The sequence below is a fragment of the Rhea pennata genome, chromosome 3 (assembly GCF_028389875.1).
Source record: "Rhea pennata isolate bPtePen1 chromosome 3, bPtePen1.pri, whole genome shotgun sequence".
NCBI lineage: Eukaryota > Metazoa > Chordata > Aves > Rheiformes > Rheidae > Rhea > Rhea pennata.
The window spans coordinates 13,347,106-13,373,099 of NC_084665.1; the positions used below are offsets into that span (position 1 = coordinate 13,347,106).

At 38.1% G+C, this 25,994-nt stretch overlaps 2 protein-coding genes across 5 annotated transcripts in view; one reads left to right on the top strand and one right to left on the bottom strand.

The window, feature by feature from the left end:
- Positions 1–501: 501 nt before the first annotated feature.
- Positions 502–1,093, top strand: MIXL1 (Mix paired-like homeobox; the record flags this gene model as incomplete). The annotated part of the gene is given in 3 exon segments (XM_062571611.1): positions 502–642; positions 693–866; positions 962–1,093. Coding segments are annotated over 3 exon segments (447 nt in total), but the record flags the coding sequence as incomplete, so codon positions are not given.
- Positions 1,094–4,029: 2,936 nt separating this feature from the next.
- Positions 4,030–25,994, bottom strand: part of LIN9 (lin-9 DREAM MuvB core complex component) — a 37,669-nt gene continuing 15,704 nt past the window's right edge. For 3 of the 4 annotated variants that reach the window (XM_062571609.1, XM_062571607.1, XM_062571610.1), the window contains 10 exons: positions 22,716–22,841; positions 18,170–18,327; positions 16,960–17,093; positions 15,649–15,768; positions 15,389–15,490; positions 10,418–10,498; positions 7,311–7,436; positions 6,791–6,973; positions 6,580–6,677; positions 4,030–5,297 (listed from right to left, as the gene is read on the bottom strand). In XM_062571609.1, the coding sequence (XP_062427593.1) occupies positions 5,192–5,297; positions 6,580–6,677; positions 6,791–6,973; positions 7,311–7,436; positions 10,418–10,498; positions 15,389–15,490; positions 15,649–15,768; positions 16,960–17,093; positions 18,170–18,327; positions 22,716–22,841 (1,234 nt within the window). In that variant the 3' untranslated portion in view covers positions 4,030–5,191. The remainder of the gene's footprint in view (positions 5,298–6,579; positions 6,678–6,790; positions 6,974–7,310; positions 7,437–10,417; positions 10,499–15,388; positions 15,491–15,648; positions 15,769–16,959; positions 17,094–18,169; positions 18,328–22,715; positions 22,842–25,994) is intronic. The other variant, XM_062571608.1, reaches the window with a different exon arrangement.

A 25,994-nucleotide genomic window follows, 5' to 3' on the forward strand; every position in this document is an offset into this window, starting at 1 on the left:
CGTTTGCGGCCGCCACCCGCAGCCCCCGAGGCCGGAGCGGCCGCGGGAGGCGGCTAACCGAAGCGCAGGGGCACGGGGCGCTTCCCGCGCGGACCCCTGCCGCGCGGAGCGGCTTTCCGCAGGGCGAGCCCCTGTGAAGCGAGGCGAGGGCGAACCGTCTCCAGAACCGTCTCCCGGCAGGAGCGAGGCCTCGGGCCCCCTCCGGCCGGGCATCGCTTCCCACCGGGGCGCGACGGGGCGGTGGCGGCGGCGGAGTGCGAACGCCCGGGCCGCGCTTGCGGCCTGCGTGGGGCCAGGCGCCGCGGACCCCGTCCCTCGCCGCGGCGAGCTGGGAAACACGCGGCCGCCGCGGGAGCGTCGCCCCCAAACGCGGCTTCGCGAATCGAGGGCTCGGGAGCAGGGCTCGGCCCCCCTGCCGCGGACCCCCCACCCCCTCCCGCCGCCCCCCGGCCCGGCTATAAGGGGCGGCGCGGCGCGGCGCGGGCCCGGCTCGCCCCGGCCATGGCCGCGCTGCGCTTCGGGGAGCCGCCGCCCGCCTTCCCCGCAGGTAGGTAGGTGGGAGGGACGGGACGGGACGGGACGGGACGGGACGGGGGCGGCCCCGGGGCGGCCCCGGCGTCGCCTCACGGCCGCCCCCTCCCTGCCCGGGCGCAGAGCGGCGCTGCCCGCCGCCGGCCGCCCGGGCCGCGGAGCCGCCCGCGGGGGCGCCCGGGGCCGCCGCCGCCTCGCAGCGGCGCAAGCGGACCAGCTTCACGGCGGCGCAGCTGGAGGCGCTGGAGCTGGTCTTCCGGGACACCATGTACCCCGACATCCGCCTGCGCGAGCGCCTCGCCGACGCCACCCGCATCCCCGAGTCCCGCATCCAGGTGAGGGGCCGCGGCCGCCCGCGCCGCGCCGCGCCGCGCCGGGCCGCGCCGGCCCCCGCGCCGCCGCCGCTCCCGCCGCGCTCCCTCTCCCCCAGGTCTGGTTCCAGAACCGCCGCGCCAAGTCCCGCCGCCAGCGCGGCCCGGCCCGGCCCGGCCCCGGCCCCGGCGCGCCGCCGCCCGGCTACGCGCCGCCGCCCGGCTGCGCGCCCTGCGGCGCGGCGCGGCTCCTCCGCCGGGCGGCGGCGGCCTCGGGCGCCTGCGAGTGGCCGCCGCTGCCGCCCGGCGGCGCCGCCTGGGAGGGCGCCGCGGCCGCGGGGCCGGGGCCGGCGCAGCCGCGGCGCGGGGCCGCCTGCGCGCAGCGCTACCCGCCCGCGCCGGACGCCGAGGACGCGAGCGGCTACTGCGAGCGCGGCGCCGGGTGGGAGGAGAGCGCGGTCGGCGCCCTCTGAGCGGCCGCGGCCCCGGCCGCGCCACTGCTGCACTTTATCCTCCAGTGACTGCCCTCACCTATTTATTTAAGAAAGATACGGGTCGGCTCCATGGCAGCTTTTTACCGCGCGTTTGAAGTTCGCCGTGAGCAGGTTTCGTGTTATGTTTAACCTAACTGGATTCGCTTTTTTTCCCCCACCCCCCCTTTTTTTTTTTTTTTTTTTTTGGGGGGGGGGGGGGGGTTGGTCTTAGAGAAGTAGAATGGTCTGTCCGGGGTCGTGAAGAGGGGAAAAGAAATAAAACTTTTATGTTTTCGCTCTACTCTGCCCTGCCTCGAGGCGTGAGTTGCGTGTGTATATGCCTGGGAAAGGGTTTATTAGCGCGGACGACACGGGGCAGCGAGTACGGAGGGGAGCTGTGAGCGGGAGCTGTAGCACCTCCGAGCCTGCCCGGGGCAGCTGCGGCGTGGGCCCGGGCCCTCAGGGCTGAAGGAGAGGGTACGAACGCTGCAAACCTCGCCTCTGCCCCTCTGGCTAGATTAAACCACGGGTGTTTTGGGAACACCGTAAGGGCTCTCCGGCTTTCCAGCGTTTGAAGTGCAGGGGCTGCGCTGGAGCCGTTTGTGGGATCAGTACTAGGCTAAATGGTTCTGGATTTAAACAGAGCTCCGAGAACATTACATTTAGTAATAATAGAAGCCTCTATTTATAATTCATCAATTTACAAAAGAATGATATATTAGCGTATGCCGATTTCAACGGTAAGGCCAACTTTCTCTGCTTACCAGGCTGCAATGCCCTGTAGAGTGAGCTGTAGGACTCCACTTAGGAAAGAGCTGCTGAATATCATGGGGCTCTGATATGTTGGATGCTTTAACAGAAAAGTGACAGGTGCAAAGCTGGGCAAAGTAGCCTATAAAGGAAACCATACCTGATAGAGTAAGCAAAAACCAGTACAAAAATCTTTCAGTGTCACCCATAACATACCTGTGCTTGCAAGACCTGGAGCAGCTGAGCCATGCTTGAACTGCAAGCTTGCAAGGCTAAGCAGCAGTGGAGGATGGTTGAGTAAGACGTACTTCTCCAAAGACGGCTGTTTTGAGAAAACTGTAAAGCAAAAAAGCCCCCCCAACCAATCCCCCTGCTTCCCAAACCAAAACACCTCTGTTTGTCCCAAATAGGTGCCTAAGAAGATTTGCCCTTAGGGGGTCACGAAGATTGCCAGAAGAAAAGTACTTACAGGAGGACACAAAAGATGAGACAATCGTTTCCTGGGGGTGGGGGATGAGTTCGAGTTTACTGACTGACTGTAAGAAACTGAACTAACTTGTTCCATTCCTGCAAACTGAAGTTACACTAATGAGCCCTTGAGATTCCTGCCACAGTCAGACCACATTCTGCAGAAACAGTAATATTTGTTATTGTATTTCATCAGAACTCAACTACATTAGCTCTGACCCAACATAGCAGTGATCACGGTGAAACGTATAATCTCTTACAGAAAAAAGGCATGTAAGTAGGTAGGTGGGAGGGAGGGATGGAGGGAGGCATTACCTACATGCATTGGCCAAATGTCTCATGAAAGTACATTAATACTTTGATCACAAGTTGTGCATCTTCCTATTACATTATCCTGCAATGATTAAAAACACATCATCACAAAGAATATTTGGAAAGAGCACATTTAAGTATCCGTATGTAGAAACCATTACGCCTAAGGAATCAGGCTGGAGTGTTGTGCTTATTGTAATATATTCTGTGTTCAGAGCAAGAGTCATATTTGTCATGAAAAACAGGTTCCTAAATCCTCTTTGCTAAATACCAGCTGATACCAGTATTGGTAGTGGTACCCACAACCATCTCCCTCCTGCAGTTCAGGATCCCTGCTATCAGGAGGACAAAGTCAGCCTCCTTCGCTGCCTGATGCCTGGTGTCAGGAAGTCCTAGTCCAGAAAAGCATCCTCGTGTATACTTAACTTCCGAGTATAAAAGCAGAGTTTTGACAAAGCCAAAAGGGAGTATAAAGGTCCCTGCAGCAAGCCAGGCAGCTGCTGCCACAAAAGGTCACTGTGGCTATTTGTTTCATGTTGGCATCGCAGCCTATCTCACTGGGCGAGCGAGTTCAGCGAGCTACGCAGGCAGCAAAGCAGACTCAAAAGGAGAATTGTTTTTTCAGCAGCACAGCTCCCCAGGCTGGGACACTGGCGCCAGTTTTAGAAGCACCAGATCACAAGCGCAGGGGTGTACACACACAGCAAGGGGGCTGTTTCTTCTTCCAGTTAGCTGTAGATCACCTTCGTTACACTGTCAAACCAACGTGCCAATCAGACGGTAACATCACAAAATAATGAGTAATTATCACAAGAGGAATTGCAGGGACCACTAAAATGTTCTATTAAGTTACAACTGGTGAATTTCCATGGCTGACTCTGCAAGATTAGTGTTAAATATTATTTTCTAATATCCCTTGTAAATTTTCCAAATGCCTTTTAAAACTGCTACTCACCTTGTCTTCCAGGCCATAACACTTCATTTTCAGGAATTAAATTAACTTCTCTTAAAAAATGACCTAAAACCATCTGCAAAAAAGTCTGCATTTTTGTGAAATATATCAACTCTCATAGGTCAATTTATTCAGTTACAAATTTCATTGAGAATAAAAGATTTATGCATTTCTTAATTAACAGAACAAGTTTAGCTAAATATAAACTCTGCACTAAAGTTTTGCAGTGGCACAATACCAACACAGAATACAGAAGCATCTTTAAACTATACAAAATTTTAAAATTGAAAATAATCCTGTTTACATATTCTTTATACATTAACATATAAAAGACCTCATTTAATGAGGCATCTAAAGGAATCAAAAACATCTCTACAGCTATCTCTGAAAATTCTGGAAACAATTCATTACACAGAAGCTTTACAAGACTATTTAAACAAACCAATACACACTTTTTACAAGATTAACATTCCAAAACGTACTCCTAGGCGGGGTTTCCACTTTTCATTTTTGCAGTCTACCTCACTAGTTATCTTTAATTATAAAAATCTTCATATTTATATATGTGGCTATTGTTGGATAATCAGCTATCTAATTTAAAAGTTGTGCAAAACAAACAAAGATTTGGAAAAACAATATGTTTAACCAGTCATTTATATAAAATGCCAACTAAAGCATTTTTGCCCTGTGTGAAGGGAAAAAGCCATGACCAATCTGTTCCTGGAAAGTTACCAGTTACATTTTTATATTCCTTCATTAGACTCCTTATGTAAGTTATGATAAATTAGAAGGTCCAACAAGGTATTGACTGATCGATAGACCTGCCCAGCACCCTCGAGTTTACAACATCTGTTCGCTGTCCGTATCCTGCTGCTGCTGCTTCTGCCGCTGCTGACTAAAGAGTCAGGATGGCTCAGCCTGTGTTGTCACCACCCTACCTGAAGGCTGAAATGGCGACTCTCGGATACCTACAGAACTGGAGCTTTAAAGAACAAAGGCCTGCCATACGGCTCCCGATCTGAGCTATTTCCTCTTCGTCATTTCCAACATACCAGGAGAGCCCACTACAAGAAGTCGGCAGAATTAATCTGAACTTTTAAAAATTAAGTTCAAATTATATGAAAGCATGTTTTCAAGTTTATTATACTAAATGCAGTTACTAAGAGATTATCAGTTAGCAAAACTACTGTATGTGAATAACAAATGGAAAAATCTAATGTAATGCTGGCCAGTAATGCTGGTTTTCTTAAGAAGAAGATATAATATATTTTAAAAGGGTCCTTTCCGAGAGATCTTCTTTTCCCTTATCTTCTGGCAGTTAGGATATTTGGCAAAGCCTACATAAAGGAAGAGGACTTTCCAGAATTGCTTGCTGTATACTTGAAATAAAGTTTTCAGTCTCTGTTGGTGTTGTTAGCTGCAAAGGCATGTAGATTTCCCATCTGGCTCAGACCACTCTGAATATGTGCAACATGGATCTCAACATTATTCTGAAAACAGCTATGGGGGGTGGGGAAGAGAAGGAAAAAAAAAAGAAAAAAAGTTAAAAACCCATATTTAAGAGTCACTGCTGAATACTTCTACAGTGAAAGCTGTTTTTAAGTCTAAGTATGAACATAATCAATGTAAAAATTTGGAAGGATTATACTAATAAAACTTGATAAAGACAAATATGCAAATAGTATTTGTCCCAATAGCTGTACAAAATCATTGACTTGTCTGTTTTAAAGCAGACTTTTACATAATCAATTAATAAAATAAATATATTGTGAAGAGATGCTAAAATCCTCAAAATAAGTACAGTAAAATAGATGATCTCCTTTTTAGCAGTCTTTATCAACCTTGCTTTTTGCAATGTTGATTATAGAGAAGTTTCACTACTGTTTGGGTTTTATATTAATTTTGGTAAAAACAAAAAAGTGCTACAAAACAGCATTTCTCAACCTTTTTTAAATCAGGAAGCTACTCTAGTATCTTCGGAAAAACCCCAAATATGTCTGTGGCCTCCCATTAATCAGGTATCAGTAAGAGTATGGAGAGTGTAAGTAAAGTACTTAGCATTTAGATAAGATCTTAAAATTATGTCATTTTAGCAGCTATATATTATAAAAAATTCCTGTTCACAGATTGTTGGAGCTGCAGTTTACTCAAAGTATCATTACAGTCTTGATATTTTTGTAATGCCTCCTTAGGCATCTGATTTTGATTACTCTCAACGAAAGGATATTAGACTAGATGGACTTTTGATCTGGCACAAATATGGCAGTTTAAAGTATTGATAAACATAGTGGTCAGAAGCTCTAATTGGTTCATATACCAGCTTTTGATGTCTACAGACAAGAGGTTGAATAACACCGCTAAAAAGAATACAGAAGCTGTACTGTTCTATGGTTTAAAGAAATTTATAATACCTTTACTAGCAGAAAAAAAAAGATAGCTCTCTTTCAGATATTCAAATCTGAAAATATTCTAAAGATAACTTATTACGTGTTTAAGTGTAAGGTAAAAGACAGAAGAGTAAGGAAGAATCTAGCTGTTGCTGTACCAATTTAGTGTTTTTTTTTTTTTTTTAATAGCAGGTTAACTTTGTTGATAGGATCAAACAGAAAACTCCCTTTCAAACTCCCTTTAAGATAACCCCTTTTAAATGGGACCGTTCCTATAAATAAAAGTTATGGGATAAGACCCTTAATTATAATCAATGTCCATCCCTAAAGTTTAGTAAGAATTGCTTGCTGGCATGAAATATGCAATTAAGAATTAATTATTCAAAAATTAATACCTGATATTTGAGGAATCTATTGAATTCTTAATGTCATTTAATGAATCTGTTAGTGATTTAAATTCAAAGGAATTCAGATCACCTCCTTCTGCTAGACACTGTAGGAGAAGAAAACACAAATAATGTTCTGGCAATTGAGCACAAAGAAACGGACAGAACTTCAATAACATGTATTTTATGTGAGAAACTGTATTTTTTGCAAATATTTTACCTTAATCTGTAGTAATATTGCTGTAAGTCTAGAGATAAGATCAGTTAAATTTTCATTTTCAACACACAGGTGTCCTGTTGTCGAGGAATTTGCTTGCCTGACAATCTCCTGAGCTTCCTCTTCACACCTACGTCTCAGATCTGTTGGCTGGTCTGCAGGCTGGAGGCCTTGGTCTGGAGCAAGCTGCATAGATGTAACAAGGAGAAATGAAGATTTAAGCTCTCCTTTGCAATTAGTGTATATATGAAATGACAAACGACTTCAAAAGAGAGTTCAGCGATATATAGCATGCAGTATGTTTTCTTCATTTATGTACATGCACATCTATTCCAAAACTGGCCACTAGGATCAGCAGAAGTTTCTGCATTCTGAGACAGAAGCAGAGAGAGAAAAAAGGAACCCAATATAGCTGCTGCTGAACGCTTCATTTCCAAGTACCCTCCCTGCTCCCCAGGAAATGTTGATTTATTTGTACTTAAGCAGGAAGACCAAATACATACAGGTTCTAGCAAAATCTTACCTCGTAACAATACTGTTGAACCTTATGCAAAACTTTGTTTAAGTCTTTGTTTAGTTGTTCCAGATCTAGAACAATAGTTGCATATCTCCTCTGAAACTCAATGCTGATTGGCATAGAATAGGATTTCTGTGGAAAAGTTAGAGCATATTAAAGTTAATACAACTCTGTACATACGTATCTTTTCAACACACCAGAAAGAATTTTAATTTGAAAATAGTAGTGAGTTATTTGAAATCTCAATGTTTAATATAAATAGTTCAATGCACAAAATATTAAAACCTGGCATCACTACTCCAATTGACAACTGTATCTTAACTACCGTGCTTTTATTTTCTTTCCAAAAAGCACCATGATGATCAGCAGTACTAAATCCTACAGAGGCCTGGGGTCAGACTTGCTAATTTCTCTAGTAGTAGGGTCTTTAAAAGACCTTATAGCACCCATCAGTGACTTCTCTCTGCTGTGTGTATAGATTTATTCTGTAGCAGGAGAGCAGCATGGGACAACATGGCCATGGTTACCTCGGCTGCAGGATGGGAGGCAGAGTTGTTTAGCAGGTTGGAGGGTTACCGGAGGACAACTGCTGGGCTGCATGCCTTCTGTTACAACTAAGAGTTTAGCAAATAAGAAAGTTACCAGATTTTGTATTTGGTAACATAAATATTATGAGGAAGCACTACTTTCCACAACAAATACCCAAATTCACTGTTGTTTTTTCTTTTTTTTTTCTTACATTGCTTTCAGAATGTGTTTCTACTTTGTCTGGGTGATATACAGAAAAGGGAAACAAAATATACAATATATTGTAATTTTTCCCCCACAAACGGTCTCTTTCAAGATAAGCTAGATGTGTTCCCACTGCCCTTTAGACAAAAGCCTTGGGACAAGGGTACCTCGTACAATCAATCCTACGGCCACAGATTTTACACCAAGAGATGAAGCATGTTTCAAAGTCAAGAGCCGTCATCAGGAAGACCCAGGTTAACAAACCCAAAATTAAGTTTTCAGTTATACTGTTAGATTAAGTTTCCCTTTCAGCTTAAGCACTGAAATGATTTCTAGTGATTTAAGTGTCTGAATACCAAAATAATAGGGCTTCAAGCTAACACAATAACTTAAACATTCACCTAAAAGTTAAACTGGAAACCAGCATAAATTTTGAACATACTTCCTGTAACTCTGTAATGTAAGTGAATGATTGTAACTTTCAGATGTTCTTCAGTGACCAGCCCCTCTAGAGCATACTGCAATAATCCAGCTCAGACGTGAAAGCCACAGACAATTGTGAATTCCACATCAGACAGAGGTGTTTGAGGGCATTCTGCGTTAATGAAGATGAAAGAAGGACTTCTGAGCATCAGCTCTATTTATGATCCAGGAGTTATCGAAGATCTGGAAACATGGACAAACAGCAGAACTCGCAGATAAAAGATAGTTGGCTCTTTCAGTAAATGGAAGCAGGTAACACCTCTGTCACTGAGCATCTACATGCTTCTCTTGAATCATCAGTGTCACCTCTAAATTGACTTTTATCACAGATCAAGTGAAAAAATGAACCATCCATCTTTTTTATTTAGAATTTGTTTTCCAAAAGGCTATCAGAAAACTGTTTACTATTATTATGTGCGTGGTAGCTTGTTTACAGCCTGCAACCAAGACTAGTATACTCATGTCACAATGCTTAACAAGCAACAGCTAGTAAGTATCCTGTTGGAAAAATGAAATAAAAAATGTGCAATTTTATGTATTGATACTTCCTTTGAAGGCATCCTGTTTCTCAAATAATTTTGAATTTACTAAAAATACCAGATAATAATGAATTTCATTCAGTAACACTTCTGATTTTGGTCAGTCCCATTTATTTCTACATTAGATCAGTCATTAAAAACATCATCATAAAGGGATTTCTTTAAACCAAACAATGGTATTTCTTTAACAATTACTAAATCAGAATTTGATGAATGATTATCAAAGACTTACATTTAAAATATACATGCATGGACTTAAAGGAGTCTACTGTTTTATTTATCAATGTAATGGCTTCTTTACAAAGCAAAAAGGTGAAGGAAGTGTCAAAGGTATCTCAAAGTCCTTATCTAGGCTACAGTTGAGCTAAAATGTATCAAATTTAACATTTATTTCTGGATCCCCTTCTTCCCTATCACTTCTTTCCTCTCACAATTTTGTTATTCTTGATGTTCTTATTCCACAATAAAGTTAATATATTGACTTAGTAGCTGAGTGCCATGTTAATATCTGGATTTCTGTCAGAAGAAGCTTCTGAATCACCTGCCTTTCCTGTGGTTTGTTTCTGTCTATGCAAAAGTACTAATAACTCATTAAAAACAAAAAGGTTTTCGGCTTGTTTTAAGAAGAGCTGGTAATTTTTCAGTATCAGAGTTACAGGCTGCAATAGTGTGTTTTAATCTGGCTCCTATTTTCAGTAGGAAGTGGAGTGACAGAATGTACGTGTGCACACACTGACTGAAGGGACAAAGAGGGAAGCCTTACCATAATAAATCATTCACCATTCAAATATTTACCTGAATAATTCAGCATTTTTGGTTTCAAGAAGTAAAAAGAATGCCTTTTCCTCTCCACAAATCTTTACCTTTCTTCTGTACACTGTAGAGACAACTGTCTGAAAAGTCACTGGCAGAAGGTGGGGACTGATAGCTTTCCACTTTCAGTTGATTGATAGCCATGGGTAGTAGAGGGGACATTATCATTTTGATTTACTGACTGATGATTAAATAAAGCCTCGCAAAAAACCCTCATCTGCTGCTGCTGCTACTTATACTGTAGCTGCTCTATTACTGTAATTTTAAATACAGGTCAAAGGCACTCAGAGCTTTAAACACAAAAAACTCTAAGTTGAGTTACTGTTTTAGATGGAAAGCTAAATAAGTAAGTACCTGCATAACACTTTCAAAAGTGAGATTATATTTGAAATAACTGACCTTTCTAACTTGTTTAAAAAAATATATATAGAAAGCAATAGATTTTATCCAAGATACCTTTTTTTAATGTATCATTCATTCCATCTATTTGCAATAAGACTGTTAAAGCATATGCTATCTTAAGAAACGAAGAGAGAACATTCTCACCAGCTTTTCTGCTTCTGTATTCATCTCTCTCAATTGTTTGATGTGTTCTTTCTTGATCATGAGGATTTTCGATAACCTGGTCTAAAACAAAGGAGCTATTTTTAGGATGAATAGGTCCTTAAGCAGTTTTGAACTGCCACAGAAATGCAAGATAATAAAGTGCCTGTTTTTTTCAGTAATTTAACATACATTTCTCAGTTGCTCATCAAATTAGGATGCAGAAATAAAGTAGAAATAAATTATGGATTTTTAAAGAGATTTTTAAAGTATTTTTAAGTGTCCCGCACTGGAGAAATCTCAAACCAGTCAGCTGAAATACCCTAAAGGAAGACTAATATAATTTATGGACAATCAGAGGCTGAAGAAATAAAGAATCTTCTTTTTTTTTCCCAGCCTAAAGGAAAGCCAAAGATATTATCTTCACATCCTACAATTAATATCACTTGTCATATCATACGTTTCACACACAGTTCTCAGCCTGCTCACAGTTGTGTCCTAGATGGAGCACCAGCCCTTTTTGTACACTCTTGCAATAAAAGTTGCTACAGAGACTTTTATCTTTTATACAGAAAAGCTCTGAGCTTTCCATTTGCCTGTCTCTTTTGTAGTGCGAGTGCCCTGTTTCCGCTGCTTTGGGGACCTAGCCAACTGAAGAAGAAATCACTGGAAATACTCTCTGAACACGCATATAACTCTTAAAACTGTTCATATTCCCTAGAGCCCCTGGGAGAAATTTTAGCTCCACTACAACCAACAACAGTTTTATTACTGATTTAAACAGAGCCCAGATTTCAGATTTTATTCACTTCAAAGGGGTTTAGCTGCATCCTAGAAACTGGACAGGATTGTGAGAAACAAAAACTCCTAGATCAAAGTACAACTGTTTATATGCAATCCCCTTTGTCATTTTTTCAAGCTCAGTCTTAGAAGCAGCCACATTTCTTGCCCTCACAAATCCTAATGGAAAGTTGATCCAGGATCTCATTCAGCTAAATATGAATCCTTTTCTAATTTTCCAGGTTAAATGCATTCTTGTTTGCTTCACAGCAATTTGTTCTTCTACCAAAGCTGTCCTTCAGCTCAAAAATAAGGCTCTTCTCTCTTTGTATTCTTCTCTGTTCATTCACAGACAGTAGAAGTATCTCTTCTTGGCCATTCTTTCACTAGACTAATCAACTCAAGCCCTTCAAGTCTCCTCTCCCATAAAAATCTCTTGATTTCCTAAACTTCTGTAGCCCTTCTGCACCTTTTTCATCATTGTCATCTTTCTTGACAGTGACAGGAAGCCCACATCTGTATTCAAGACGGCATTTTTACAAGACCTGTAAAACCATTCTGAAATTCTTCCCTCTTTCTGTCAGAAACACTTTGCCAGATATATCTTATGAACTGATGCTGAGCCATGGCCAGACACACGGAGGCAGCATTGCAGGGGTTATCACTCTTCCAGTTCTACATGCTCATTTTGGTCCTCGTGCTGTTCCCCCAACGCCCATATATTTAGCCAGCACATATATTTTTGCAGTTACACGAAGAATCCAATCAGGGGACTGATCACAATGAACAACAAATCCAGAAAGAAAGAAAAAAAATGTTTTAAAACTGTTACTTTTGCGCTGAATCTCTCCCTGATCTAATTTACTACTACAGCCACACAAATGCTTGCGTTGGCAAAAAACAGCTGGCAGGAAGGAAAGCATTGTACACCATCTGACACTGTTGCCAAAAAGTTATTTGTCAGGCTATATTTTCCTCGCCATCTTGAAGCTGACTAATATATCTAAGTCCTTCTCCTTGATGAAACTGGTGAGCCCTCAACTCAATGCCAAAGTGTTTTATTTGTCCCCCAAAATTGCAAGGTATTTGGTACTTTGATGTCCATGTGTCTTCCATGATATGTGCCCTGGTTCTCAGGTTCATGACCTTGGACTTTACATTATATTCACCTTATTCCTAGGAATACTGCAGGGATAAGATAATCTGATTCTTTCTACATGAAACTCAGACCTTCCACATTGTATTTACGATGTCTACCAACCTCCTTTTATTGATACACCTTAATACATAGACTTCCCTTTTCTTCCGCCAGTGTCTGTAATGAATGCTTTAAATCAGATCAATTCTGAGTTTAAATCAGATCTTTGAGAAATTCTAGCTTAGCAGCTCTATTTTCAGCACAACTCATCTTCTTTACTGTCATTAGTTCCTACAGTTTATACTCCCATTAAACTAGAAAAGAGTTTTTAGTACAACGCTTTTCCACCTGTAAAAATTCCTCCAAAATGTAAAGATGAAGGAACAGCCCAACCAGTATGTTTAGATTTATACTTTATATTTCGGGTTTTTTGAGTCAATATAATATTTGAACAAAAGCATTTCAAAATAAAGTGTGCAACAACTTTTTAATATGGACTGTTTTTCAAACTTTGCACAAGCAGATAACAAACAGAAATCCAGTAACCATTTTTAGATATTTCTTCCTGCATTTAAGATGAGATGATTTTCCCTCTTCCACAGCAATCAGGAAGACTGACTCACTTTTCTGAATGTGCTGCATTAACATACTCCCTCTACTGGACATGCAGCAACACTGCAAAAATCATTTTTGTCTTGGATTGCTCCTTTGCAATCTAGATGTAAGCTTTCTCAAAACAGAACAAAACAAAAATAAAGGCTGCGGCTCAACAGCCAAAGGTTTTCCTCTGGAGGAAAAATAACCTTCAAATTTTAATACTGCCTAGAAGTAGAGACCTCTCTGAATAGAATGCAATCTATCAATTTTCACCTGCAGTGTAGCCTATGAAATATTTAACAACACACGTTGTATGTACGGATGAAAGATTTTTCCTTCTGTCAGTTTATATTAGTTTTGTTATATTCATTACTTGTTTATTGTTGATTTTATTCCAGGTACTATAGAAGATGAAGTCAACTTAATAGTGTAAAGTTTGTTTTTGAGCCTTTCTTCTAATGAGCGTATATTTGTACACACTAAAAATCAAAAATGATAATAGTTTCTGATGCCAAATCAAGACGATACATAAGTTTATATAAGGATTTAGAAAAACTAGGAACTACTAGTCTAAGACTGTAATTAAAGAAGTTCTTAGAAGCCATAATGTTTGCTTCCAACTGCAAATTACATAAAAACAGAATATCCTTGACATTTATTTATCTGTACCAAAGGATTCTGGCTGCACTTCCTTTTGTTTCCAATTAATTTCAGAACCTGTAACAGAAAATTAACTGTATCAATGCATAAAAAGATGTATAGAACATCTTTAACTGTCACCTTAACGCAAAACTCCCCCTGGATTAGTGAAGACACTGCAATCCATTAATAGCATCAGCAACTTCAAGTATTTTACAACCAAAGTTCAGTTCTATCCTTTACTTCAAATAAAAATGTTGATGCTTTAAGGTTAAAAATAATGCACAGACCTTCAATAAATATTGTTTTAAACTTTTTAATTCCTTTATCAGAAACCTGGATAAAGTATTAAGATGCTCCCATAAACAAATCCAAAAAATTGTAGTCTGCAAAATCTTTTGGCAATCTTCAAGCAAAAATACTTATTAACACAGCAGCCTCATAAAATGTCACCATTTCTTATACAAGCAAGCAGCCTATACTTTCAAAACTCAAAACTACTTACAAGTAATAATATACTAGCAAACATGACCAAGAAATGTCTTAATTTTCAGATTTAAAACACAAAAACAATATCACAAATAGATCAGCTTGACTGACTAGAAAAATTGTAAAACAAATCATAGTTACCCAGTTTGTTTTTATCACAGTTGCACTGACCAGTGACTCCAGTAATAGCTGCTGATCCAGTTTAGCAACATAAATCCCATATCTTTTGCAGATTTTCATTTTTAACATACTTAACCTTACAGCAACTACATCTATTTTAAAAATTCTTGGCTAAACTAGATGTCAATATTCATTTTTGGAATTAGCTTCACACAGTAAATTTCTCCCTAAAAAATGAATGAGTTGTACTTGTCAAAATGATCAGTTTACACTGAATGGCCAGAGTATCAGTGTCACCTTGTTAACTGAAGACAGAGCTTGATTCTTTTGCCTACTGCATACATTTTAAAACTCAAAAAGTTTAAACAAGTTTATTTCTCAGTTCTTAATTCTTTAAACACAGATCATTTCCAATTTCCCTTAGCATGTTCAAAACAGCTTTTATTGTTAAAGAATTCAACCAAAGATTTTAAGCTAAACGGATATGAGCAATTTGATTATTTCATCATCCTGAAGAAATGGATGATGAAATCCATTTCTTCATCCATACCAGAATTACTTAGATTACTTTTGACATTCAATGACTCTCAGATTACTTTTGACATTCAATGACTCTCAACCTCTTAGCATACTTGTTTGTGCTTCTGAACTGGTGTACAAAAAACTACTGAAGAATTATTTCTTAAAGAGGAAGAAAAGAGAGAGTTTTGTCATCTGTAACAAATATGTTTGTATGCAGGGAATACAGAGTGCTTCTTCTCCAAGGGAGTAGGGCATATGGCACAACATAAACTAAAATATTATACATATGATAACATGTGTGGGCAAATGTTCTTTGTATAATACAAATATATTTTAAATGGGGAAAAAATAGCATCTTTAAAACAGCACAACATTTGCAGGCTGAAATAATATCTTTTTTTTTTTAAGGTCAACCGGTAGAGCTGGAAAAATAAGACGCAATTTTGGAGGCACAATCTCATCCTGAGGTCTGAAGTAAGAGCAGCAGATTTCAAAGCTAAGGACAAGCAAGAAAAATAAGCATAAAAAATTTTCTCAAAACATATTACTAGCATCGTATGAAAACCTAATTTCTAATATCACCAAACCTCTGATAAATCAACAGAAGATCATTTAACTGCAGAAGAATTGACAGAATAAACACTAAAGGACAATGCCCAACAAAATTAAGAATAGTAGTTGACACTTACCACTTGAATGAGGAATTCTACTGGAAAGCCACCTAGTGTTTCACTATCTGTGCCTGAAATTTTGTTTTTCCACGAAGATTGTCCTAATAAAGGATCACTGTCCTATACAAGAAAGAACATTTCATTTAATAGCTTATTTCTAAAGGGTTTGCTAAAATTTTTATCTTACTGTATAACTGTAGAAAGGTAACAGCTTCAACACGTATCATAAAATGTTTCACTGAGTACTACTACAAAATTAGACAAAATAAATAACTTACTGTCATTGGAGATTGGAGTGATGGTGTATAATGCAATCGAGGAGGGGTCATAAAGAATCTAGAAGGCCGTTGTTTCTGTCCAAAGGCAGCAATTGGCATGGTTTCATGGGGCTCGTTGCTCTTTAAGACAGGAAAAGGGAAAACATACCTCAGATGTCAGCCTAAATAGAAGTTTAAGCACCTTTGGAATACATATTTATTTCTAGGCTAACCCTCCCATTTCACACCTCCACATTCAAACGTCAGAAGACTAACGGCATTCTAATTTAGAGCAATGCAGACCTTTCTGAAAGACCACATTTAAGACTTCCCTTCCCATTTTGCTTTGCTTTCAGGCCAGCATGAGCTTCAAAAATCATATTCCATTACTGCAGTTTGCAAAGCGGTATGGCACAGCATCCAAAAAACTGCAAGAATGTTTTCAAAACTTGTACTGGAAGGTTGTAGACAAATCATTGCTGAATAGGAGTTTGGCAGAGCTCCGAACTTGGATCAAAAAAGAGGTTGGTTCTTAGATATGCTATGAGCCCTTAGTAGATTCAACACTACGTAAGATACTAAAGAACACATGCCCCTCTAAAAGGTTTGCTGTTTAAGACACACTGTTCATCAGGAACAATTCCTGGAGATCATGAATTGGTACACAAGCATATCAAATAAAAATAAACCCAATTTATTATTTGACTATGAAAATTTCCTTACAGGTAGTTTTACTACCATAAAAAGATTCAAAATGAGATTCAATCGTACATAATACTTGCTTCCAGCTACCAGAGACTTTTCCGGACTTTGGCAAATTACAAAGGCACAGGTTTTCTTGAACATTTTCCGCAAATCCTGCCAGGATCCAACTGCAGAATTTCCTTAGGGATCTTACACCAGTCATTATATCTCTTCATATTAAACTCAAGCTATTATGATAACCTATAATAGCAGCTCTAGTAAACTACCCCAGCCTGAGTGATTATATTTTTATCAAGGAGGGTTATCCTGTTATGTAAAACCATAAACAGTGGATGCTCATTCCCCTGGAAAACTACAATTTCAAAGTGGAAAGTGGGGTGCTAAAAGTAGTAAATCAAAAGCAGCCCTCAGATGCATGTCCCTGAAGAGTTACATAGATCTTGATAAATATATGCACTTATTTACAAAGGTAACTTCCCATGTATCTGTTATTCTTTCTTCTACTGTATGACAGCACACCTGGACTTTATTCTGAATCTTCGTCTCTTTGCTTAAAGCATAGAACTTCAGATTTCTTTTTTGTTTTGCATTCCAGCTACTTTAAAGAATTGGGTTATTAATACTTACAAGAACTTCATAATCTGGGACTGTATGTGTTCCAAGACCTGCTCTGTCAAAAGTCACTCTGTATGTAGCATTAAGAGTGTCTACAGCATCTATCTGTCCAGTGAATAGTCCATCATGGACACCCCGCAATCGTGCTAAAAAAGAAAAAAGCCCCAAATATTACAATGTTTGGTTGCCAATGAGGAAAATAGATTTATCTTCCATGTAAGCCTGGCACCATCCAATAGAAGAAAATACATCTTAAATGAAAAACATTGTAAATCCAGAAAAAGAACTGTATGTAATAGAAATACCACCCAATTTTTGAAAAAATTATTTTTGCAAGTCAAGTATTTCCCAAACCTCATCCTTTGCACTACACTTATGTCTAAGCAAAATGCTATTTAATATACAATAGCTTGTGACAGTCAGAATTTGTGGACAAAATCAAATTATGGATGCTTTTGTGCACTAGTTCTCTTTGGTAACTACCACTAATGACTGCACGTTTAATAAAAGACAATGAAGAGAGCAGCTCAAAGCTACTGCTGTAGAAGTGTGAGGAGACGATGTAAATGTGTGAGAGACTGCAGGCTTGCTCTTCAGTGAAATTTCAGACAGGGACACTGAAGAACTCAAAAAGCAATAAACAGTAATTTATACTGTGTGTAAGTGAAAAACACCTAGATCACAAGCAAACAGGCTCAGGTGAATTCAAGATTTTAAAAAGTGAAATACAGCTTTATAGCTTATGGAATGTTTTTAACAATATTTCTTCCTCAGTTATGTGTAAGTTTTTGAATAAGATAACGTCATGTTTAATATACGTGGCCAAATATTCTGCCATATCCATTCTGTATCTGTTTCAAAGAGATATTTTTATATTTATGGAAAACTAAAGCTCAAGTTTTATGTTAGCCTGGATTTTAAACTTTCAGGCAGCACTCAGCTGCCTGTATTTAAGAATCTCGCTCTCCAAAATCTTTTGGATATATTAGACTTTTTAAAGAACAAATCCACAATTGGAACAACAACAATATTAAACCACATTAAATTTTTATCTCTAAACCATGTCACTATTTAAAAAATATTAGCTACCCCATGGAAGCACTTCCTCAATAAGCTAACAATAAAAACATACAACTTCTAATGTTTAAAGTTTATTTTAACCTATGTGCAGCAAATATATTTTAAATCTTTGCAAAACATATATATATTTTTAAGAAGTTACCTGTAACTTTTGTTCCTATCACGAGTGGTAATGGAATTTCTTCTGGAAGATCTTTGAACTGTGAAATATCTGCAACCTTCCGCTGCTGCAGAAGTCTTATTTTCTGCCGTTTCTGTTTTAATGCTGACCTCTCTTCCTCAAAGAATGCAGAGGAACATCTATAACGCAATTAAATAAGACTATACTTAAATTCAGCACTGAAAACATACATATATGAAGACACATCAAATAAATAGGCATATTCTACAACACAATGAAAGAAAAAGAAAATATAAAAGCTTGAGGTAAAGTGTTCAAGAGAGAAGTATTTCAGTGAACAGATTCAGACAGTTTTGCTCCCCAGAATTACCACTCCGGAAATAAGTTTTATTTAAAAATATTACTCAGTAATGCTATCTGTTTGCATGAGTATATTAGAAGAGTGTTTTTTTTTTGTTTGTTTGTTTTTTGTTTGTTTTTTTTTTTTAAGGATTTTTGTTGCTTATCAGGATCCACCAAAGCCAAAGCAGGTCCCACATCTAGCCTATCCTGAATGCCAGTTCAATGAGTATGATTAGGGCTTACTGTATGAGGTCCCTGGCAGCCACCACTTATTGACACATAGTAGATTCCTTTTAAATGTACTTTTTAGCACAACTAAACCAATCGGTATAAATAGACACCAGACTCAGAACAGTTTTTTTTTTTTGTTGTTGTTGTTGTTTTTTAAATGAAGTCTTATACCTAATCTAAGATAGCAGACTTACTCCCAAGGTCCTTACTTGGTTTTACTCATTTTCATCTTTACTCTACTGAATAGGTTTGACACATGAGGAAGCTACTGAAAGCAAAGAAAACCATTACGACTCTATCCTATCTGTTGTTCCTTATTAGGAAAAAAAAAAAAAAGTTGTTACATCATTCTTGTGTCGATGAAAGAACTCCTTTAAAAGAAGACTACAGATGCTACTGTAGGTCTCTAATTGCAGAAGCAGTTATTTATCAAAAAATTTACTATTTTTGTTAATTGATTTACTGCAGTTAGGTACAATTTAAACATTTCCTGTAGAACTCATCCAGTTATATATTGATTACTGATCAATTAAAGTTGCTATTTTATGAGGCTATTTTAGAAGTCATGCACTGGTAATTCCTCTGCTGGTTACCCTTTCTGTGCTGCAGCAAACTATTTTCCATTTTAAAACCCTTCCAGATCTTATTCACTTATTCATCTCTCATTCAGTATTGAGCAGTCAACTCCTATCTCCCAAGTCTGCTTCTACTACTCTCTTAATATACGCCGAAATAAGCACTCTTGTGTTTTCTTATGTTTAATCCACACCTGGAAAGGGTTCCCCAAAACTATTTCATTATTATTCTCTGAATCTTCTTTGTTGTGATGGATATAAGAAGTTGATAACAACTAAGCAGCCAGGTTGCTGAGACCATTTCCTTTTATGCTGACCAGAAGTTTCATACTCCTTTGTCTATCTGTAAACGTCAATTGTTTTCTGTCTTATATGTGGTTTATAGGTTATATGGGGCTTGGACCATCTTTTTGCTCAATGTTTAAAGTATTAAATGGAATGACATCTTAGTCCTAGACATTAAAAAAAACAAAAAACAAAAAAAACCTCTACAGGAATGAACTGAAGCTGCGATGTATTTCTGTCAGATCTGAGGAGCAGTGCACAGGAAGTTCCTTTACCAGGCTTTCAAATCAATATCCCTGCAGAAGTTGTAACTGCTGTTTGTATCGTATATAAACTGTACTGTAGACAGAGCAATCGTCTGTGTATGTCCCACTCACCAGTTCACCACTTACTGAAGAGCGGAATGTATTTACCTGGAGTTGTATATTGCTTAAATGATCCTTGCTAGGAGTTCAAAAATATCTGGAAAGGGATATGGCAGAGAGGTAGAGAGTTGTTGGGAATTTAAGCAAAATTTCTTTAGATATTCTTATTTAGATATGGCTTTTGTGTTACATTTACTGCTGGGGGGAAACAAGTGTAAAATAATGCTTGCTATGAGCTGTAAATATGAAACAGCGAAATGCAGGTCAGAACTCTTTAATGTCATTGAGGTAAACAACGGGGTGACTACTCATAGTAAGACAAAAGAAAAAAAACGACCAAAATAGACTTTAATATCAGACCTTCTGAACGTGTCCAAGGCCTTGCATTAGGAGCATCAGACACTGTCTAACGTTCTTTGACTCATGGTCTTAAAAACAAGTTCAAAGGCTAATGCATTAATTGTCAAACCTGGAGGTCCCTACAACAGCAACAATAAGAACATTTCACTAAAAAGACTCTGTTCAGAATGCAGTGGGTCATGGAAGCAGAAAGTATTTGCAACATGTTCCTAGCTTCTGTTACAGGAAAACTCTAACCCCTCCTCCCAAAATGAATCTAATAAAAGTTGTCCAACCTTTGTGCCATTCCCTTGAAAAAGGAAAGGTGAAAACACCACTAGATAGATCACACTGTTCATCCTCTTGAAAAGCCTCCACAGAAAAGTAATGTGGTTGCAGACTACTTGGTTTCTACCTTGGTCATAAGAATTTAAACTAACATACATGAATCATCATCATCATATCATGGCAGGACAAGCATATCTAATTTCATTCATATCCACTGCTATTTCACAACCACAGTGAAGTTATATAACAGAGCACAGAAGACTAACTACCTCTTCCTTTTATTGGAGCATATCTTTCCCCTAAAGTCCACTGGAATCTTACAGGTTTTGTAGGCTCCCAGGAAGAATAATGTTGTGTCAATCAACTGCACTGTTGTGATAGGTATGATATGGTGTGATATTACCGGTATGATAGGACATTAAATTTAAAGTAGCAGCAGACATAAGAAAATATTACAATATAGTTAAAGTAATATGAAAAAAGACAACTATGCGCACAACTATCACAGAGAAGTTGTTACCCTCTGCCATCAACACTGGGGATAAAAAATCTTATTATTTTCCTCCTTCTTGTGGAGATACCAGTATTGCTATGGTATTTTTCTTACTTGCATATAATGAGGACAGAGAGAAGATGTTTTTAATAGAATGGTAACAACAAAAAATTTTGTTCTAGAAACAGATGAAAATCGTCTTGAAATGTATTCAAATGACTTAGAATCATTCAAAACCTGTTGGAACCGAGCAAAAACGGCATTGAAAAATATTACTTTTTTATTAAATAAATAAAAAGCAAACAGGAATGCCTATTTTAAGATGAAAAAAAGAAAAAAAAAACCCAAGACTTCATAATCTTTTGGTTAACAAACAAAACCAAAGGCTCAACATCCAGTCAAAGGACTGTACTTCAGAATTCAGATTAAATAACCTCCTGCCTGTTTAGAACTGTGGATCTTTAGGCATAAGTCTCTCAAAAAACTCATTATATAATAGATTAAAGAAAAAAAAAAGAAAGTAAAAAAAAAAGGAGAAAGAAAGAGAGAGTGCGTGTCCAAAAGAGCGCCTGCAAGTGAGAGGAATGATTACATCAGTGGTGCAGCACACAGAAGAGAGTCAATCTTTTCTAGTGATACCCACTTTTGGCAAAAGTCTAAGGAATAGGCATGAAGACCAAGTGATGAGTAAGCCTCCAAAGACACTAACTCCATCTCAGTGGCAAGCACGATAACAGGTGAACAAAAAAAGCTATGCTACAGTAAAGTTCAGATTATATTAACACCTTCCCAGAAGGAATTCTTTTAAGGAGGCTCTGATGCCATGCCTGGACTGGCAAATTTTCTTTATGAAAATTTGTTTACAGATACAGAGGATGAGATAGCCTACATCAGACAAAATCTAATCTGACTCAATGAAGTAATTTATGAAATATATTCAGTGCTTTAGTTCTCATATTCAGTATTTAAATTCTAAAAATAATCGAGCCCTTTCTGTAATGCTCCTTATACATTTTTCTCCTTGATCTTACAGAATTGTATTGGATCTGTAAAAAGACTGACTTGAATCAGTGATTTTTAGAAGTTAAGAATTCTAAATTGAAGGGAAAACTATGCCCTTGATTCAGTTCTGGATTCTTGCCTACAGTGTCCAATATCCTGTGGATGACTTTCACCTGTCTCCTTTTGGCAGCCAAGTCAGGAAAAGTTGAGGATCTATCAAATGGTTAAAGATAAATAAACGAGACCATAACATGCTTTCCTGTGTAAAGGGGTAGTTAAATCCAGAAAAGACTTCAGCGGAAAGTTGGCCTGTCTTCCACATCAGGCAGTACTGGAGTCTCAAAGATACTAATATAAATTCAACATACCCTAGAGCTTGGAGGATCAGTTATCAAGAGTGGGAAGTGAACATTTCAAGTAAAGGCTCATGAGAACCATGCGGACTGGACACACCCAAATAAGTAATGGCGAGGTGAAAGGAGTGTAAATGCAGAAAACATTTCAAAAACAACAAAAACCTGTTCTACTCTTAGCTATTATTTTGCTTTACTACTGGCATATAAAGTGGTTTTAGTGAGAACAATCCATAAAGTCATAAAGCTGTACACAAAGTTATTAATTGTAAAGTGAAAAAAAAAGCAAATTACCTTCGTGGCTTTCCCATTAGTCGTCTGATTTTTCCCCACTCTACTCTTGTCAATTTTCTAGTTTTCAGATTTGGGAAGGATTCTTTCAGGCATACACAGAAATCATTATCTCCTTCAAATAGTGGTCTGTTAAAACATAATTGGTCCTCTGTTAAATATACTTAGCAAATTTTGACAAAGTTCTAAAAAGCATTCATCATTGTGTAAGAAAGATACTGAAAAGGAAAATTATGAATAAGCCATATAAACAAGATATTTATATTCAAAGGGAAAATTTAACTTGAAATCAATTCCAGTGCAAAAACAAAGACATAAAGTTTCTGGGACTACTGTTGTATTTGAGCTTTACTATCAATCTTTGTGATTTTAAAGTCTATGTTTAACAATTTTCATCTCTCCTGTTAATATGTGAAAACATTCATCCTGCTTTGCAATGTATGCAAAGGCACTGTCGTAACCAAAGGAAACCTCAATAAAACCAATGAAGTGCCATGAAGATACTGCAGCTCACTGAAGGAAACCATAAGGATGCACTGACGTATTAAGAGCAAAGGGAGTGAAAATAATTGTATGCAATGTGCTAGCAAGACATAGAAAAAATAGTACCTTTTTTCACCAATTCATTCAATTATAACCCAGATTCTCAAAAAAAGTTCCAAAAATGCAGTAGCTTGAACAAACTTATTCTCTATAGTTATACAAGAGAAACTTTTATTATATCATTCCATGACTCCATGGCAATGTAGAGGATGAGTGGTACAGCAATGACAGTTCAGAAAACCTACTTACACAAGTTATTAATTTCTGTTTGATGCTATGACCTGTCTGTATCCTTATGTTTTCTGACTGCCCTTTACTTTGTAGTACCACACTCTTCTTGTGCTGAGGAGACAAGGGACCAGCAATGGATATGCCTGTCTAATAGAACGTTAATCATTAAAGACTATGTGCAACTAAAATGGATCTCATCTGGTGAGAACAAAAGAATAACTGCATCCTAGATAAAATCACTTTTTTCCCCAAACTCTGCAGGGTGCTACAGTTTGTAGGGGAAACTCCCTAGCCACATAACAAAGGATCTTGGAAACAACATAGCTTTTGCCTGAGAATATGGAGCGGCAGAAGAAAAGGAAGGTTCATGGAGATAAGAAAACTTAGGCAAGAATGGAATAGAATATTTTGCAGTAGAAGGATCTGCGACTGTGGGATGAACTAAAAGGAAACTGCAGAGGGGGAAAACAGAGGTTAGGATGGGGTTCAGGAGTCGCTGAGGACCCTGACCAAAGCACGATCAATGGTGGGCAGGAAACAGACAATGAAATGCATGAAAGAGGGTTTTTTTTTTTTAATTCAGATATGCATAGATGTATTACGTTAGCTACAGTAAAGAACAACTGTTTTTTTTTTTTTTTTTTTTTTTTTGAGAAATAGAATTGGTATGTGACTGCTTTTATTATCACTAAATGGGCAAACTGTAAATCTACAGCCCTCACAAGATGAGAAGCTCTGGGAAATAGTGTAAGCAAGTTACTGCTGCAACTGGATAAGCAGATACCTAGAATCATTGAAGTGGGTCAGATGTCAGAGCAGACTGTACCACCATCTACTCAGGAAAAAGGGGACTTTACAGAAAACAGTCCCATGCATAGCAGTCTAGTGAGAATCTAATTGAAAAAGCTTCACTAATATTCTAATAATCACAGATGATAACTGCAGATAAAAATATTTTTAAGACTTAATAAAATTGCAGCATTTACATTTACAATTTAGAATAAAATAGTTTCATCAAAATATTTCGAGACGTGTAAAGTGAGATTTTTTTTCAGCTGATGGAGTTAGTCCTATTATTTGAACTTTTTAATGCTTCACATTAAGTCTAGATCACATCATTCAAAACAACATAAATCTAAATTTATCTTTTAAAGTTCTGTAATTACTCAATAAACTATTTTATCATATCTTAACGTGATAACATCTTACTAGTATTACAAACATTCACTGATAACTATATCAAAGAATTTTTCAGAATTATCTACTAAAATCAAATTGTAATTTACTGACCAATCAAAAGCTATACAATTATTTGAAAATAAACTAAAAATTCATGGACAGCTGTAAAAATGGTAATTATTGTCACGTCTGACATATATTAAAATTATTACTATGAATAAGTAGTCATTTTCAGTAAGACCAGAAAAGCATGCAAAGGCTACTTCTTTCAAAAGAACTAAATCTTACAGACAAGTAAGTCCAAACAAACTAAAATAAACGTGTTAATTCTTCTACCTGTGATGAGCATATCCTAAAATGTGTTTTTATTGCTAGAACTGCCCGCTCAGTTTAAGAAAAACAGCTTCAATCAAAAAAGAAAAAAAGTCAGTAATTATTTTGTTATGAATAAATACTAGAAAAGAGCACTTGTCAACTCTTAAGCTATCCTTTAGAATACTAAATGCTAAAATGTTTCATACATTAGCCAATCAGTGTAGCTTTAAGATTACATGTATTAATAAAGATTTTTACAGTTTAGAAGTTCTAGTTCTTCATGATTAGTTCTTCATGATCTTACTAGTATTACAAACATTCACTGATAACTATATCAAAGAATTTTTCAGAATTATCTACTAAAATCAAATTGTAATTTACTGACCAATCAAAAGCTATAGAATTATTTGAAAATAAACTAAAAATTCATGGACAGCTGTAAAAATGGTAATTATTGTCACGTATGACATATATTAACTTATATATTAACATATATTAACATATGAACTTAAAAATAGTTCATTTAAATGGTTCATCCCACCTTACTAGTGGTATTAACAAAACAAGAGCCAAATATCCTGAAGCACAGATTGCTGAAACAGTCTGGAAGGTAGATAAGAGGATACAATATCCAGAGAAGAGGTGAGTAGTTACAGCCCACAGTGCTGTCAGCGATCATAATAAAAACAGGGTAGTGAGGAAGAAATATCAGAAATCAATATTTAAACTTTTTAGGTGAGTAACAGCTTTTGTAGTAAAGAGTCTCCTTCCCATCTCCAGTGTGCAACATCAGTCTAAAGGTTCAAAAAAGTCCAGATGTTCAGATAATTTTATACTTAAAAAGCAAAAAATACATGAATAAAATCTTGTATCTGGTAGAGTCAGAGGTCATAAAAAAGAAAATTAATTCCATGAAGGAAAGCACTCTGTAGAAGACTAAAGAAGATACCCAAGTAGACTGATCATTACAAAGAAGAAAAAAAGAAAAAGAAAAAATCCAATAAAATAATTCTG